The sequence below is a fragment of the Boleophthalmus pectinirostris genome, unplaced genomic scaffold, assembly GCF_026225935.1.
Source record: "Boleophthalmus pectinirostris isolate CB_2022bp ecotype Guang Dong unplaced genomic scaffold, ASM2622593v1 HiC_scaffold_17, whole genome shotgun sequence".
Taxonomy (NCBI): Eukaryota; Metazoa; Chordata; class Actinopteri; order Gobiiformes; family Gobiidae; genus Boleophthalmus; species Boleophthalmus pectinirostris.
Genome location: NW_026571115.1, coordinates 20163133 through 20182310, shown reverse-complemented (window position 1 = coordinate 20182310; position 19178 = coordinate 20163133). Strand labels below are relative to the sequence as shown.

General features: G+C 37.9%; 1 protein-coding gene across 1 annotated transcript in view; it reads left to right on the top strand.

Moving 5' to 3' along the window:
* The window catches only part of fam20ca (FAM20C golgi associated secretory pathway kinase a), a 30824-nt gene extending 14492 nt beyond the window's left edge, over nt 1-16332 (top strand). The window contains 8 exon segments of the mRNA XM_055152357.1: nt 10355-10447; nt 11875-11990; nt 14126-14306; nt 14380-14489; nt 14571-14652; nt 14735-14743; nt 14745-14792; nt 14948-16332. Coding sequence (XP_055008332.1) covers nt 10355-10447; nt 11875-11990; nt 14126-14306; nt 14380-14489; nt 14571-14652; nt 14735-14743; nt 14745-14792; nt 14948-15206 — 898 coding nt within the window. The 3' untranslated portion in view covers nt 15207-16332.
* The last annotated feature ends 2846 nt before the right edge of the window (nt 16333-19178 follow it).

The window sequence follows — 19178 nt, the reverse complement described above, 5'->3', positions numbered from 1 at the left end:
TATAAACAGATAAAGCTGCACATATTTATCCTAATTTTTGGGACATATACAACACTTTTGACAATTGCCATTTATAACATTAAAAATGTATTCTTTCCATCTCTGCTCTAAACATTTTGCTTTTACTGAGCCTATATGAAATGTTTTAGTTTGATTTGACCTTGTTGCTGTGAGGAAGGAGTGCTTACCCCTCAGCTGCTGTGCCATGTCATTCTGTTCTTGGATTCACTGATATTTTAGTGTGGCGTTTGCAGCTCTGGCTTCGCAGCCACAAACACACATCATCATTAGCGGGTGATGCATGTGGACCGCTGTGTGGTGGCATTAAAGGTCATGTTCGAAAATGCTCCTGTCATAACATGATGTATGGACAGAGGCTCAGAAAGCACTGTTTGCACCATGGGGCTCTGAGAAATCTATAAGTCATATTACATGTCAAATTACTTTTTGTGTGTGTAGATCAGATTTTAACAACATAAGATCTTTGTCTCACATGCCATTTAATTTAACAAAAGACAAAGCTGGACTAGAACTCACTTACACAGTACAAAGAATCTAACACATAAAGCAGGACTAAATCAGACTACTATAGACTACTTTTTCATGTACTCTGACTTTGATATAAATTTTATGGGAAGAAAAAAAATATGCACATATATACTGTGGTTTGTAGCATGTGGGGAAAAAAGCACTGAATAAAATACAAAGCTAAATATTCATAGATACACATACACAATACAGACTTTTAATCAATAAGCCATTTAACACAGAAAGTGGTCAAATTGTGTGAACTTTGAACTCCACATAATTTCACTGACAGAGAACTGGCTTTGGACTTCTCCCATATCTATAAAAAAAAACAAAAAAACAAGCATATCACAGATTTTTTTGTAACGACTGGGGATGTAATGATATCCAATTATCTCGTTATGCATCTCATGGTATTATATTTACAACGATATTTTGGAGAGGTTAATTTTAAATAGGATACGTTTTGCTTTCAAAATACCTTGACAACATTTTGGTGCAACTTATTACTGTCATAATCCCAAGAATTCAAGTCAATGACATATTTCTTCATGTTGTCTGCATGTGAAAAGAATCATGGTGAATGTGGTTCCCTATGTGTGTTAGATATTGCTACTATAAAACAAAACAATTAATCAAATGAACTCTTAGGTCCCGAATAATGACAAAATTTCAATTAAGATTTGATCAATCTACAGCCCTATACCCATAAGACTCAGAAGCACCCAGGGACCCCAGTTTGAGAATCCCCGGCATACCCACACGGCTCTATCCTCAGTGAACCATCTTACACAAACACAAACCTTTAGACTGTTTTTACTGTGGTCCAACCACTTCCTCGTTCTGTGCTGTCACCCCCTCACACCACAACGCCACCACTTAACCACTGATAGATGCTTCTATTTGGAAAATGGCATCTAACCACTAACCGCCGAACACAACAAGGCCGGTGACAGGTTTAAATGGAGAAACAACACACAAAGAACCTGAATTTGGACTCTAAGTGGCTTTCTGGAAAAAAGCCCTTTGGAATTTTACTCAGTGAAGTTTTATTCACTATTTTAAGAGACAAAAGAGGTAGTTGTAAAATTGTGAAATGCCAAATTGAGCTGTTCACTGTGTATCGTATTAAAGTGGACACGCTGAGAGCTCTGCCAAGTTTGGAATACTCTGGGTTGTGGTGACCTTAATGCACTTTTTACAAACACTAACAATGCCTGTACAAAGCTAATTTTGTCTTGTTGTTGTTGTACATGTTGTTGCCGCTGAGGGCAGTGTTGATTGTGATATAGATGCTTAAAATGTCCTGACGACCACACAAATCAAAATGGTCCAGAATCAATGAAGCCACTCAAATTGCTCTTGATTTCATCGTGTGAAATTTAATCACAGTCAATTGCTTTCAACAAATTTGTCTTTTAAATTGATGTGCATATCAAGAATAGTATGTATTTTGATGAGGTGTTCCAGAGAAGAAGCATATGGGGATCTAATTATGTCCTGACATATAGCAAAGATACTGTAGCTCAGTGTTAGAGATGGTCATTATTTTCTAAAGTTTTGGAATAAGCAAATGTACCAAGATGGGTAGGACACAAGATTACAATAAGCAAAAACTGATATGGTCGGTTAGGTACATTGTGTAAGTTTTCTGGTGGAGGGTCCGTCAAATCCTTTTCTCCATGGAGATGTTGTTCCTTTAGAATGCCTGGAATGTTTCACAGTATGGCATTAAACCTTTCTCTCTTCACAGAGGCCAAACCAGACCAAATTGCAGGTCAGATCTGTGGGGAGCCAACCTTTCTTACAGTCAAAATGCATGTTTTTCTAGGTATTTTTGAGCTATATACCCATCTGTAATTGAATAAATATAAGGTAGAACTGTTAAATGTCATACTGTGGAACATCCCAGGCAAAGCAATGATGTATCCATAGAAACAAGCTGGTGATGGAAAAATAACATAGTGTACCTTTTAATTTATGTCAGTGTATTGAGGCCATGTTTAAAAAAAAACTCCAAATGAAAGAGCAACTGTATCAGAACAAAACTTAGACAACAAACAAAACTGTATCAGAACTTATATGTGTTTTTGGTGCATGCATTCAGGTAGATTATTTATTTAAATCAACCATAAAAAGAAAATGTTTACTATGAGCAAACATCCCAAAGTATATAATAAAATACAGTCAAAGATTTAAATGGGTAAAATAATCCAAAAGTTCTACCATTCTTACTCTGAAAGACACACACACACTGTATTATAAAGCATTTGTTTAGAAATTTTAGTATTTCTTTCGGCAACTTCAGTTTGTAGTTTTGACATAACTTTAGACTCTTTCATTTGTTCATGAGGAAAGCGAGCCTGTGTTTGTGTGTGTGGCATTTTCTTATCTCCAGGTCGAGCTAATGGGATTATTTAGGCTACGACACACGGAGATATTCAGCTCCAGACGGACTCGTGATAAGGAGAGTCCAAAATGCATCCTCCCCAATCCAATTAAGCGGTTGTGGGCAAAGATCAGGCCCATCTCTCAGTGTGCTGGCCCAGACTTCTCAGATCGTGTTGGGAGATTTGGCCAAAAGTCGTGCATCTAGGATTTGGCACAATTTGTGTTGTTTAGCAAGCGTTTAGTGATAATAAAATGCAGAATAATTTTGTGGGGCATGCATGAAGATGTCTTTAAGATAACTTGGGGTATACAGCCAAGATAACTTGACATTATATTTCTTTATATTTTTAAAGGTCCTATATTACACAGATGTGACTCTTGTGAGCTTTAAGCTACGTTAGAATGTTGTTACTTTGTCAAAAACATACCTGGAGTTGTGTTTTATTTCATTCACACGTTTGAGTAATCCTTTATTAGTCTGTCTGCATCTCCAAAGCTCAAAATACTCCACCTTGTCATATCATGTAGAGGAAGGTAAGTTAACAGCTCCTTTTACCTTTAGTTCAGTAAAAATGATTCTAGTGAAGGTGTATGGAGTTTAAAAACACAATGGAGCGCTTCCTATATTGAGAGACTGAGAGAAGAACTTTAAGTGTAAATATGAGTGAATGAAACAAAACACAACTCTCCAGGTATGTTTGTGATGAGGAAACATTATAACATAGATCAGAAAATAGCATTATATAAGACATTTCAATCAAAAACATATCATTTAAACAGTAGGCCACAGAAATACTAAATGTGAATAATGAATAAAGGAAAAGTAATACACTGACAAAAGTGTTTATAAAAATCTTTCTGTGGAGACAAAATGTTGCTCTTTTAACCAGGCTTTAAAGTAACATTTTAGCTTTAGTTTTTCAGTCCTACTTTTAAACAATGCAGTCCACATACCTTTCCAATCCCCGTCGGACAACTTCTGTGCTGATAAAATCCATTAATATTCTAACCCCAAAACTTCACTTTCTTTCAATGCCCTAGAAACCATGCATCTCTTTTTCTTACTTAGACTACTCCTATTGTATGATTTATTTTACAGCGTACATTCTTCTAGACACACACGAGCGCGCACACACACACACACACACACACACACACACATGCACATAAAACAAATCTTGTTGTTCAGACATAGTGTGATGAAACAGACTTGTGGAGAGCTGTCCTCATTCACAGTCAGAGGAGACTTACATATTCGTAAAAGTATCATAATTTTGTTAACTGCAAGACCATCTTGTACATTATTTTTAGAGAAGTTATCTTACCTTTCTTTTATTGCCTTCTCTTTTTTTTTTTTTTTTTGCATATATTTCTTCTCTTAGTCATGAGCTTATAAGTTGAGCAGAGCTGTGTGAAACAGGAAACCAACGCTCCAAAACATTTGACATTCTCACAGAATCTTTCACGCTGGATTGTCTGCGTGCAGTTGAGCTGTCAAATCTCAAATACATTTCAATGACAGGTGTTTTTTTCTTCCAGGAATATTTTTTTGGATGATTTATGATTCCAGTTCTTCAATTTGTAAAACCTGTGAATTGCATGAACACAAATGTTGTATTTATCTTGACCATTAGTCGCTGGAATGGTTTTGTTTTTCTTTTTTAGATTTGGAGTTACTCTGACTGTGCTTGGAAAGAAAAACTTGGTGTTACTAAAGTTTGAGAGCCACTGTTAGACATGTGTTTCAGTGTTGATAGTTTGCCATGAAAAGCCTCTTTTTATAGGATTTTCACATACAGCATTTGTGTTTACTTTAAGCCTATCACACGCCTTTTATACGAAAAAATGCAATTAAGACTTTGACAACTTAATCCACTTAATGCACAAGCTGTGTGCCTTTAAAAGCTTATAGGTGACAACAAAATACCTTTGACTAACAGAATAAATGTACCAAACAAGCTAAAGCCATGAGCAGGAGGGATTATTACTGAAGAAAAGTCTCATTTGGTCACATTGGAGGTTTACGACCAGGTTTCATCATGTTTTGCCCACATGAACAAAACTATAGCCATATTTAGCTTTTTTTTTATTATTATTTGCTCAGTTGTGTGACAAAAGATGTGTTTTATTTTTGTGGATGGGCCCAGAGAGATATTAACTAAAGCAGAGCATTTTGACAATTAAACTAAAATTTTCATCGTAGCACTTTGGCCTGACCTCTTCACCTCCACCTCCACCAATGTCATTTATTCTGAAATTATGGATAAATATATGTTTAAGTCATAGCCTTATCTGTAACACTGAGGCTGTAACCGTGGCCATTATGGGGCTTTGCACTGGATATATAATATTGCAATCAAATCAAATTGAGTTGTGACCATGATTAAATCACAAAGGCATTAATTATTTTGAAAAAAAAAAAACCTTGTACCTGTAGTCAGTTTTGACCACTACAAACATGTTCTGAAATACGTGCGATTCTTGTATTAGTTTAGCAGTTCAAGTTTCAGCCTTTGCTCAAACTCCTGGAGTGGTTTACAATGAGCATTTTAATCAGAATCCCATTTTTTAAACAATTATTGCACATCTAATCGCAATTGTGCCATCTGTCCATATTTCTTCGTGGGACCCCATTTTCCCTTCTTCTCTCAGACGAAGCATTTCAGATCACTCATGTGCTGTCTATACTTGTGAGGTCTGTGTCCTCTGGCTCCAGGGGCAGCACTGAGCTCTGGTGCTCTCAGATAGTGCCCCAGCCCACGGACATATGGCCTCCTCAAAGACAAGACAAGCCATAAAGCAAAAACGCCTGCTGAACTATGGGTAATGGGAGTGGGAAAAACTAATTGCAATAGTTGGCTAGAACAGTGTGCATGCTGCTAGAGGTGTGAAGTATGTCCAAATTGCTGTCACTATTGCTGTTTTGGAGATATGCAAATTATCAAGTATAAAGTCTGACATAAAAATAAATAATAAATAAATACATGTTGGAAAAAATAGCTGATAGTTGACATTAAAAGGAACATGCAGTGTAGTGGTAAAGGTACAGAATGATAATATACAAGTGCTTTTGTGCTCATTTAGGCTCCATCAACTCCCTCTCTCTGTAAGTGCAGCCGTGAGCCTCATCATTTCGGTCTTAAAATGTTCGTATTAACCCGCTCTACATGATCCTGGTGTTTTTATTTTGCCATTTTTTCCTAATGTGGAGCTTGGATCCTATTTCACCCCTGAACTGCTAACCTCCTGAGTTTCGTTTGACACTCCCTTAGACCACTTCTACAGTCTATGGGGAAATTACTTTTTTTTATTGAACTGTCTTGTAACTGAGTGCTTTAGTCCTGATCAATTCTGAAAACATTTGATTTGTTTTGTATCTTCCTGTGGATAACAAACAGCATACACATTTACACTTCAGTCCTTGAAAAATCCTAAGGTGGCATCCAATGTTGCCATATATAAATCCCAAACTAGCTCACTTATTACTCAATTTAACATGTAGTAACTTCCAAACTCCTTTTACAAGTCGCAGCTATGTTAGAACTGCAGCATTTTTATAACTCCTTTCCCACCCACAGCTGATAGCGAGTCTCTCCCTCTTGGCACTGGCTCTGTGTTGGAAATAGCTGAGGCTGAAGACAACTTGTGTAACATCGATTTGAAATTCAATCTAGACACAGTTTCCTCCGGGCCATAGCTGAGTTTTAGATCCCTCTCCAATAGTGATGCTGGAAGAAGTAAAGAAGACGAGAAGCCTGGGAGCTCAAATACTCTGTTACCTTCAGTGCATGTGCTCTCAACCCAGAGTGTAACAATGTGAAAAGAACAAGTGCAGTTTATCATAACAAAGTGGTCTAAGTGAATAAATTGCTTTTTAGAAAGTTTAATTTTGCTGTTACAACTAATGCTGTACTGGCAAAAATAAATTCAGGAAAAATAGACTTTGAATAGTTAATAGTTAGTTAATAGTCTTTCTTGTGTAAATAATAGTTTGTCGTAATCTCTGTCTCTGATACATTTGGGTGCATTTCTGGTGACAATCCATGAGTATTTTATTTCCTGATCCTTTCTCCTCTCTCCCTCTCATGTGTCTGTCACTCTGAGAAGCCTGTGAAGTATCTCGACTAACTCAGACTAATGCCCGGACCTTTCCACAAACAAAAACATTCAAGTTGTGTTTAATGTAGGAACGTAGCAGTACAGTGGTTTGAGTATCAGATCCAAAAAAATAACTGTACCAACTGTATTTGTTCAGCTGATGTATAAATGTATCAAACAATTTATGTAATTACTTGCTTTTGTTGTCGCAGAATATATCACAATGTTTGAGCTTTTATTCAAACTAAGCTGTTCGGGGCTGTAGCTGTTACATAGACGAAACACTTTAATTGGATTTGGAAGAAATTGTTAATGTTTTGAAGAAAGAAATGCTCCGTTGGTGTCAGGTATTGTCAAAGTATTGATTGGGTATATTGGTTATTGAAACTGAAAAAACTGAATTGGTAGATCTCTAATTTAAAGTTGCTATTACAATTTACAAAGGGGGGTAAAAGTGAGTACACTTGGACTTTTGTGTGTCACACCAGATGACAGTAATACAACTCAAATGGCAACTCACATCTCATCAACAAAGACTTTTTATTAATGAAAAAAGTAATTACTGGTACATCATTTGTGTGGGTGGCTTGAAAAAAGTTGCTTGGCTATGGATTAATTGAATATTTGAGATAAGTTAGGGAAAAATCACCTAGTGTGCCCAGACCAAAATGGCTGCCAGCCTCTATTTGAAATGTGATTACAATTTCACTGCACGACTGTTTCTTTTTCCCATTCTGTGTGTGTAGCTCTGTTCCCTTGGTCCCTGGGTAGATCTTTTTAATCAGAGTTGAAATCGTTGGCTCTCCCCAGTCGAACCTTATCTCCTCTCGTCATTTCAGCGCAGACACTGACACAGAAGTAGCTCTGCTGTTTCTGCGCTCTCTCTGTCACCACCGTGTATCATCACTGTGATATAAACAACAAGGAGTCAGCCCGCTTTCAGACTTTTAGCCTCTTCACAAACTCTGCTTCAATCTAACATCTAAACTTTTAAGATTGCAGCTTTGTGTGGTGTGGGTCTGCAAGGGTAGTGTGTAGCACGTCTATAGATTAAAGGCTTTATATTATGCACAAATGAGTTGTCTTTTTTTCATTTTTCATTCACAAATGTTTGAGTAATCTTTTTTTTTTTATTAGTCTGTGCCCATCTCCAAAGCTCCAAATGCCCTGCTCCACCTACCTTTTTATCTTTTTCTCAGTAGAGATGGGCAGTTTCAGGGCTGAAATTAAAAAGCACATTGGCGTACTTACAAGGTGAAACAGAATATACAGGTTTTGTGTGTGAATGCATGAAACAAAACACAGAAATCAGCTATGTTTTTCAGTCCCTTGTGAGATTTTTTCATATCTTTTTTTCTTAGAAAGGAGCCATATTTGTTTTGATACGGGCAGACCATGCATGTCCCTGATTAGCTAATTTACCTGTCAATCACGCCTATCTGAATATTGAAAGTTGACATTTTGAGTAACCCAACATTTGTAGATGCATCGTCAATCTTCAGTATTAGATGTATAAGTATATGATGGCCTTTGTAAACCATATTATTAAGGGCCTGTTTACACGAGAACGCTTGCGGGTAAAAATGACAAAATGTTTTATCGAAAGAGCCTTTTGTTTAGATGGTGACAGCGTTTTTGGGGCTTAAAAATCTGAAACCACCCTCCAGAGTGGAAAAGTTGAATACACTCTGCCGTAGCGTTTCCGTGTACACTGCCCAAGATGCAAAACTCTGGTCAGATCTGCTCACGTCACGTACGTGTTTATATCACATACATCACCACCTAGCTGCCCGGCATGCATACCCGATCAAATTCCACACACTTTTTGAGTCACCGCATGCATTCAGATTTCCTCCCGAAAACGCTTGTCTAAACTTGGCATTAAAAGTGAAAACACCACTTTTGCATCTTCTGTTCAGACCTTCATCATATAAACGTAGCCCCATTTAGGTATTCATTACACATAATACTCACAAACAGTAATGGTTAGTTAAATGTAAAAAACTTGCAGAATTGAACTTTTCATGTACCACTAACGGATGTGTAATAGGACATACTTCCAGGTCTAAATTTGAACTAAACCTAAAATAGTCAAGTAGTTGATAAGAGTGTATAAATAATGATTAAAAACTACGTCACTACATCCCCTCTTTAAGGTCACCTCAAAGCCCCGTGCCAGCTTCTCTTCCACGAGCTCTTTGTGTAAACAGCCTTTTATTCGCTGCTGTGCACTTTGAAAATAAAAGCACTATTAGTCCCCTCTCCTGGCTCTGCGATCACAATGGAGGTGAATTGATTTATGGGTAAATGCTGCTTTGGTGACATCAAAGCGAAGAAAGGGGACTGGTTATTTTGGCCGTCGATGCTTCATTTTTTTTCAAAGAAGCAAAGAACAAGTGAGGACAGAATGTAGGACGTCACCCCAATGTTCAGTAAACAATTACATGGGAATAATGGATTTGAAAGCATGCTTGGGTCATGTTTTGTGTGAAGAAGAAACATTTGTACTAGCCACTCCAGTGGCTACCCCTGTCAAAATCTATTTTGTGTGCTGTGTTACTGACCTCTTGTGGCTGAAGTTGGAATGTTTGGCTCTAACTTGCAATGGAGCATTAATGTGTGTGACTAAACTTGAAATCAACTTTTTTGTTGCTAAGCTGTATAGAGACTGTAGTTTTAGTAGCATTGTCTGTATGTTTCCTTTTTCTAATATTTAGTGCAAACTATTTTAATCAGCAGATCGACATACCTGGAATTTTGTTTTGTTTATATTTAGGTTCTTGGTTCTTGATTTCTTCTCTCAAAACTGGGAACACTCTGTTCCGCCTTATGATGTCAAATGGTAATACAGGAAGTTATCCACTGTGTTTTTAAACTCAACACACCTTCACTAGAATCACTGGATGATTTTAGCCCTAGAATTGCCAGTCTGTATAGAAAAAAGGTAGAAGGCAGCTGTTATCTGGAAAACTACCATTTCATGACATCACAAGATGGAAGAGAACAGGAAGAGAACATTTTGAGCTTTAGAGATGTAGACAGACGTAATGAAGGGTTACTCAAACACATGTGAATGAAATAAAACTCATATCCAGGTATGTTTTTGATGAGGTAACAACATTTTAACATGTCTTAAAGCTCTCTAGAGTCAGTTCTGAGTAATATAGGACCTTTCAAGAGGCCTGTGACACTTTTATGCTTATCAGACCAAACACACTCCTCATGTGTTCAGAATCCGACCTCCTTGCCTTCTTCTTGGCACTGTCCAGTTTGTGTGTGTGAGGGGAATAAATTTATATAATGTACATACTAATGGTGTGTCTCTTTTGTTTTTCAGGCAAACCCGTGACCAGCAGACACCGCCAGACTTTTTCTACTTCTCTGACTTTGAGAGACACAATGCAGAAATCGCAGCCTTTCATTTGGATAGGTATGCCCTTTAAGAATATATGGTGCATATCCATCATTCCTTCGAACTTATATTCTATGTAAATATTGAATAAGCTCCGGTTATAGGCTGACATCACACACTGGGCTTTTTGTGTGCTGACTTTATTAATCCAATATTATCCTTTAATTTCATTCAAGTTTATCAGAGAGTTTTAGCCAGTTCATCAATTTTTATTTATCCAAATTATCATGGGTAGCTGCTGCTGGTTTTATCTGTTAACAAAAGATTCTTTAAGTAATGATCATATTTCTACCAGCTTTATTTTATACCCAGAAGCAAGTTCATTTCCATCATAAAACTATTTAAAAGTAGTTTTAGTTTTTAGTTACCTCATCACAAACCGGAGGTAAGTTTTGTTTCATTCACACATATTTGAGTAATACTTTGAGTAATACTTTGTTTATATCTCCAAACATCAAAATGCCCTGTTCCTCCTTGTGATGTCATGATGTGGTAGTTTTCATGTTAACAGCTATTTTCTGAAATTATCCAGAGTGTTTTCCGTTTGAGAGAAAGACTCAGCCTAAATGTGCAGGGTTTGTGTATTAAATATGTGTGAATGAAACAAAATGCAAATCCAGATATGTTTGTGATGAGAAAACATTATAACATTTATCAGAAAGTAGCGTAATATGGGCTTTTTAAATGATTGTGAGTTTCTCTTGCCATATCACAGTACTTTGTCACTCTTAATTGCTTCAAAGTTTTCCCTCCGTCAGTGCCATCTGTCCCCCCGGTGCTGTGTGTTTGCATCAGTCTCTCACAATACACAGCTCAGTGTATCCTCTGCAGCACACTCACACAGGTGCTCCTTTGTCGCCGTGGGCCCTGCATGACGGTGCACTTTGCTGTTTCTCAATGCCCCTCTCTTAAGGCTAAAGTTTCTCCCAGTGTCTCTCTCTCTGGTCCGGCCTCTGTCTGGTGTACGTCCACGCAGCTCCCAGGAGGCTTAGCTTCGGCCTGCAAGGGGTCAGCAAACACACAGGGGGACACGCTAAACAGGGGGTGAATAAGTGTAGTGTTCTGACATAAGAGCATGAGAACAGAGGCAGACAAAACACAGCGAACAGGAAGGTGGGTAAGGCCATGGCATTTGGGGAAAAGCGGATATAAGGGATGTACTAGTAGTTTTGTATAGGATAAAAGACAGTGTTGTACATAATAAAGAATACATCAAACTTATAAAGCACTTTTTGGACACTCAAGGAAGTATGTGATATCACTGCGCAAAAACACATTACATAAGTGCTTGGGAAGCCTGCGGTCTGTCAAGCCTCTGGTCTGATCTCTCTTTCAGTGGCAAAGAGCGTTCAGTCTTAATGCTTGTGATGTTCGAGCGTTTGTGTGTGGATGTGTTTTCCGTGACTTTATATCTCACCGTTGTCGTCCGCACCTGTCTGTTTCAGAATTCTAGATTTCCGCAGAGTGCCCCCAGTGGCCGGCCGCCTCGTCAACATGACCAGAGAGATCCGAGATGTGACACGTGACAAGAAGCTGTGGAGGACGTTCTTTATCTCTCCAGGTGAGAGAGAGATAGCGGGAGGAGATAGACTGACAAAAAGTGAGAGACAGAGACAGAGACAGAGAAAGAGACACAGAGAGAGGGATAGACAGAGAGACACAGAAAGAGAGGGATAGAGAGAGAAAGACAGAGACAAAGAGAGAGAAAAGGACAGAGATAGAGACACACAGAGAGAGAGAAAGAGAGAGCAAACAGAGAGGAGAGAAAGAAAGACAGAGGAAGAGACACAGAGAGGGAGAGGCAGAGAGAGAGAGGGGGACAGAGAGAGAGAGAGAGACAGAGAAAGAGACACAGAGAGAGAGAGACACACAGAGAGATAGAGAAAGAGATGCAGAGCGAGAGGGGAACAGAGAGAGAAGGGGGGGGTCACAGAGACAGAGAGAGAGACAGAGAGAGAGAGGGAGAGAGAGGGACAGAGAAAGAGACACACAGAGAGATAGAGAAAGAGTGATAGAGAGACAGAGAAAGAGACGAAGATCGAGAGGGGAACAGAGAGAGAAATGGGGGGCACAGAGGCACAGAGACACAGAGAGAGAGGGACAGAAAGAGAGATAAAAAGAGAGACACTGAGAGAGAGAGAGAAGGGGGGAGGCAGAGAAAGAGACACAGAGAGAGAGAGAGAGAGAGAGAGAGGTGGGGGGACAGAAAAAGAGACAGAGAGAGAAAGAGAGAGAGGGACAGAGACATACAGAGAGAAAGGGACAGAGAGAGACACACAGAGAGACAGAGAAAGAGACACAGAGCGAGAGGGGAACAGAGAGAGAAACGGGGGGGGCACAGAGACACAGAGAGAGAGGGACAGTGAGGACAGAGAGAGAGACAGAGAGAAAGAGAGAGACTCACTGAGAAAGAGAAAGAAGGACAGAGAAAGAGACACAGAGAGAGTGGTACAGAGAGAGAGAGATAGAGACGGAGTGAGAGACAGAGAGAGATGAAGATAGAGAGAACCAGAGAGATAGATATACAGATATCTCACCTTCACAACTCACCCTTTTGTAACAGATAATACTCCCTACAACTGTGCAACAATGTATGTCCTCATGTAACAGATAACCCTATGTTCTGTCAATAATCGTATCATTGCTGCACTGTCTTTCTATGACCTCTTGTATAAGCTGTGATTTTTTTTTTATTACTTATCCTTCTATTTTATTTTGACTTGTACATTTACATTTATATAATTATGTTGTTTTGTTTGACACCTCCTTCTCCTGCTCTTTTTTGCTATTGATTTAAAATGTATTATTACCATTTATATATATATATATATATATATATATATATATATATATATATATATATATATATATATATAGGTAATAATAAATTCTATATTATATATATTCTATATATATATCTATATATATTCTATATATATATATATATATATATATATATATATATATATATATATATATATATATATATATATATATATATATATATATATATATATATATATATATATATATATATATATTATTATACTCTTTGTTATTATATTATATTATCTGTGTCCAATCCAAAAAAAATTCACTTGTGGATCTTCTCTAAGTCTAAGTCTAAGATATATAGATAGACAGAGACTGACAAAGAGACGACAGGGAGAGTGAGAGAGAGAGAGAGAGAAGGAGAGGCTTTAAACTCACTTACATTGTGGTTGGACTCAATGTTAAATCGACACTCTTACTGAATCACTGTTGAAGCCAAAGTATTGAAGTGATCTTGGTCATGGAGAAAATGGGCTTTGCAAACTACTTGTATCTACAGCTTTGCAAAGGTGCAGTGTTTGTCTGTTTCCACAAGATGGCAGTAAAAGCATACAGCTGATCGGGGATGTCACTGCCTTAATAAAAACAATCTTTCCTTTTGAACCAAATAAGTCTGTATAGTTATATGATAATACTTGTAATAATAATATTTTTCTCATGCATTTGGAAGGAAATATTTTACCTCTCTCTTGTCATGAAATGCATAAAATTTATCTTAGGAATTTGTTTACGTGTATATCTGTATGCATATATAATAAATACAATAAATATGCAGTCTGTATGTGTCTTTTACCATTGCATTAAAAGACTGTGTGTAATAATACCAGCATTAAACAACTACTTTTTCATTTCTTGTTTTTTTAGCGAACAATGTGTGCTTCTATGGCGAATGCTCTTACTACTGCTCCACTGAACACGCCCTGTGCGGTAAACCAGATCAGATTGAGGGCTCACTCGCTGCATTCCTGCCAGACCTGAACTTAGCCAAACGTAAGACTTGGAGAAACCCATGGAGACGCTCATATCACAAACGCAAAAAGGCAGAGTACGTATTTATAAATCTGTTTGAAGTGAAGTCATTTTGTGCTAACCCTCCCTAATACTTGTTAAATGTGCAGATGGGAGGTGGACCCTGATTATTGCGATGAGGTCAAGCAGACACCTCCGTATGATCGAGGTACACGGCTTCTGGACATTATGGACATGACCATTTTTGACTTTTTGATGGGTAAGAAATGTGTTGGGATAATGTTTAAAATATGTTGTTGATCATTTGAAAGTGGATTTAAACCCAGTGCCATTTTTAAAGGTAACATGGACCGCCATCATTATGAAACCTTTGAGAAGTTCGGAAATGACACCTTCATCATTCACCTTGACAATGGGAGAGGGTAAGTCTAAGATCTGTTTCAAAAGTTAGTAGAGTATAGAAAATGTGTCTAAATTAATGTTGTGGTGTGTGTGTTTTTTAAGGTTTGGAAAATTCCCATGATGAGGTGTCTATTCTGGTGCCTCTCAGTCAGTGCTGCAGGTAGGTGGTCAGTATTGGTTTAGCTGAAAAATATTTGTAGAAGGCCCATACAGTTTTACATTTAGATACTTTTAGTTATTTTTATTAAACTAAACGCCTTTTATTTTGAACCCTGTCGAATATAGTCTAAATCTCTATAAACATGCCTTTTGCAGAGTTCGAAAGTCGACATATCTCCGGCTTCAGCTGCTGGCCAAAGAGGAGTACCGCTTGAGCACCCTGATGGAAGAGTCTCTGCTCCAGGACCGTTTGAGCCCTATCCTGATCCAGCCGCACCTACAGGCCTTAGACCGTCGCCTCCGGCTGATCCTGCAGGTCCTAGCAGGCTGCATAGACAAAGAAGGGTACATCAATGTGGTGGAGGAGGACTTGGCTGAGGTCACAGCCACCCACAGGAGTCCAGGGTACAGGTAGTGAGCCACCTACCACACACGGATAATGGACCGGATCTGTGGTACTTTGATTTTTGGGATTGTGCCATGCTGAATTCAGTGAATTCCAAGACCTGCCTGGGTGGACCTTGCTTCTAAGTGTTTTTAGAAACATTAGCCGAAGACTGCTCTGACTGAAGTTTTGTATTTGTTAGATACAAATGTATTTTGTTTTATCAAATGTTGTTTATCACATAATGGAGCCACTGCTGTGTTCTGTCATGTTTTAAATAAAGCGTTTCAATGTTGAATATAAAAGACATATCCAAAAATGAACCGGAGAGTGCATGGTCATGCTAATGGACGATAAGCTTTAACAATGAGTTTATCTAAAGGTGTCATTGTCATTATAACATTATATCATAACACATGTAAGAAGTGCAGTTGACTGTATTCAGCAGGACCCTCACTTAGCCTTATGAACTTACTCTGTGTGTTTACTATTTTCTGGTTGGTTTTACAGGGCATATTTTTGGTGTCAAAATGTCTCACTTTCTAACCCCTAAATCTAATGTCTTCTTTAAGATGTAACAATTTTCATGATTATTTCAAAAAGCACACTTAATTTGTGCTTTTGTACTATTTTACAGTTCATACAATGCAAAATACAAATACTGTATATTAAGCTATTTATTAAAAAGCCACTAAAATTCATTCACTAAAATTATGTTTCATTTTTTAATTTAAAATTTACTTCAGGTACTATTTTTATATTAAGATACTGGACACAAACAACTGTTGATTTAAATGTAATGCTGAAATGGTGTCTGTGCAATTCTTACTTTTTAGTTTTTCAATTTTTTATTATTTTTATTTTTTATGACTTCTTTTTCTGCCCCTTATTCCCACCTGTGTACTGGCTGACCCAGTTCTAGTGCAATGAAAGATACATGTGACTTGAATGTTTCCTGGGTTCGCTTCACAGGATTTTAATCTATACCAACAGAAAGCTAAGACTTCATCATTAAACTGAACAGTTTTTATTTTCTATGTAAATATCTATAAATAATTTGAAAACCAAGCTGCACCGTGTTTTCTTCTGTTCTGCTATACTGCATTGTTACTGTGAAGATCTGTTTACTACATAAATAAAGTGTGCAATAAAAAGAGTGTGTGCATGCTTCTGTAGCTATAACTGATGCAATCTATGTAACAGTCACTTTTTTTTCTAGCCGTGTATTGTGTGGTATTATTATAAATATTTTTCTGTAAACTAGGTCGCTGTCCATGGTGCTGAAAATGCTTTTATTTCTCCAAAGTTTTTATATGTAGTTCTGGGCACAACTTTACACATGATAACTTCATGTAATGCAAATGCACTGCTTAAATTCTACTGTTCCACAAATTTAATTTATTTACTTATTATATATATATATATATATATATATATGTTCTACATTTCTGACACAATTACGCTGAAATTATATTATTTCCACTAGATGGCGCACAAACCACGTCAAGCATTGGGGATTAAAACAAATAGACTTACCTCTTTTCTAGAAAAATACAATGCATCGCATTGTACTTTTTTTTAACTTGACATTGTTTTAATTTTAGTTGTGATCATTTACTTTATTAATGTTTTTTCTTAAAAAAAAAAAAAATAATAATAATAATAAAATAAATAAATAATATCAGGTGACCCGGGGAGGCCGCTGCGCCCGTTTGATTGGTTGTAAGTAAAAACACGCCCATTTAATTTCTCCCATTTTGGCCTTTCTTAAAGCACGAGTAAGGAGTCTTTCGTGGATTTGATAATAAAGATATTCTACATCATTTAGCATAAATCAATTATCTGCGACGGGTAAGTTGAGGCATATTTCACATGCATAGGCGTTATACAAAAAGATTTTTACACAAACACTCTCTCAGCATGACCTGCCAAAAAAAAATGCTGCACGTTGTCTTCTTCAATAGCTTGCATCAAAAGCCTTTTTTATTGTTGCACTTCAAGGTGAGTAACACTAGGGGGTGCTCTATATCTTAGCAGACTACAAACTGGAAATCGTTTGATGGTTTCATAACTAAAAAAAAAAAAGAATCCAACACAAACTGACGTGTGAAACTCAGGAAGTCACGAGGTGGAGGAGTTCAAATTCTAACTTTGTGCGTGTTTAATAAATTATGTCACATTAAAATGTCATAAATATCATCCTATGTTGATGCTGTTTATCTTCCACAGCAGACCACCCCTCTCCTGCCCGGTAACAGTATCCAGCACCACTGTCCTCCCGTTTCTATGGCAACAGTGAGCGGTCCCCCTCCTGGTCTGCCTCCCATTGATCTGAGGTTTGCGTGGTGTGTGTGTGAAGTCGACCCTGACCCCAACACCTCCACCCCATCAAAATATCAGATTTATACTTTTGAATTATTGTTGAATGACTATTGAATATGGCCTACCATATATTTTAACTATATATCATCGTATATTAGAGATCTGGACCAGTATGATTAGCCTCATATAACACATGCTGCATGCGTAAACACAATTTTGATTTGCTAAGCTTTGGGCTATCTATACATGCAAGATTGAATTTGTTCCCTCACGAGTTTAATACTTATATGTAGCAAAAATGAGGAATAAATCCAAACGATACTTGAAAGCTGTCTGTTTGTAACCCATGTCCACCTCGCTTGATGTGAGAGCTGCAGGCAAACTCACGCTTCACTCAGATCCTCATTGATCAAACAAACCATCCCTGCAAGTATCGCTCCCTGCAACGATTAACCCATCCACAACAGGCGAAGCGCTCCAAATCAGGGCTTGCCAATTGCTATAGCAGAGTAGAAGCTTTGGGTTACAGAAAAGTCATACCAATTGTATGTTTTTAATCAGACCGTATCATGTTGGTAAATTTGCGATTTTAGCTTGGTATTGAAAATGGTGAACCAATTTTATTCATGATATTTCAAGACAGACTACTCCCATATGAGAGACACTGGGGCCTTCTGTAGCTAACCATGTCAATTTTGACTCATGGCAAGGCAGGCTTGGTTGTAAAGCACATTTTGTACCCAAAGAGAGATAGTAAAATCACATTATAATCAAATAAAAATATAACTTAGGAATTGAGTGCATTGGACATTTTGAATCTGGCTGTCCTCTGGCTCCCTGATAAATACAAAATAATGTAAAATATTGTGTTTTGGTTCTCTTGTTTCCCATTGTTAATCAAGATAAAAATAATAAAAAAAATATTTCAAAGCAGAGAGCAACACCAAGCCTTAAAGGAGCAGGAGGAAACTCATAAATTATTTAACGACTGACTATTTTTCCACCTCAGCTGAATCTTGGACTATTTTTACTTTTGCTAAAATTAGAAAACAGATCAGAAGCATTCATTACAGAAAGACCAGGTGAAGTGCTGTTTTATTTATTTATTGATTTTTATGTCTTTTAATGTGCTGCTGTGTATGCCCTGGACGCTAGCGACAGAGACAGAACTCCCCCCGTTTGTCGTCAAGGTCAGACTGAGGCACATCCTTTAGCGTGCAAAGCCTCACGGAGAGAAATTAAACCCCAAATCAATCGCCCTTGAACCAGCGTGTGCGCGTGTGTGTGCCCTGATTGCTCGCGGATTCGTTTTCAAAGTGTGAAGATGTCGTGCTCTGCTCTTTTCTTTCGTTTGTCCTTTTTAATTGCGCAAGGAGCGTTTATGCGCGATGGGGAGGAGAGGATGGCGGCGCCGTTTGTACGCTCAATGCATCACCCTCAGATGCACGCAGCCAGATCCAAAATGACCAATGTGCCCTATTGTGACAAGTAAGAGGAAGGTAGAACGATGATGATTATTGATGGGAGGATGCAAGATGCGCGGATGTGGCTTGGAGGGAGACAGTGGGTGGAGAAGCTGAGCCCTCCCCCTCTCTCCTCCTCCTCTCTCCTCCCCCTCTTTCCTCCTCCTCCCTCCCTTCCTCCTTGCTCCTCCCCTCCCTCCTCTTACTCCTTATTTTC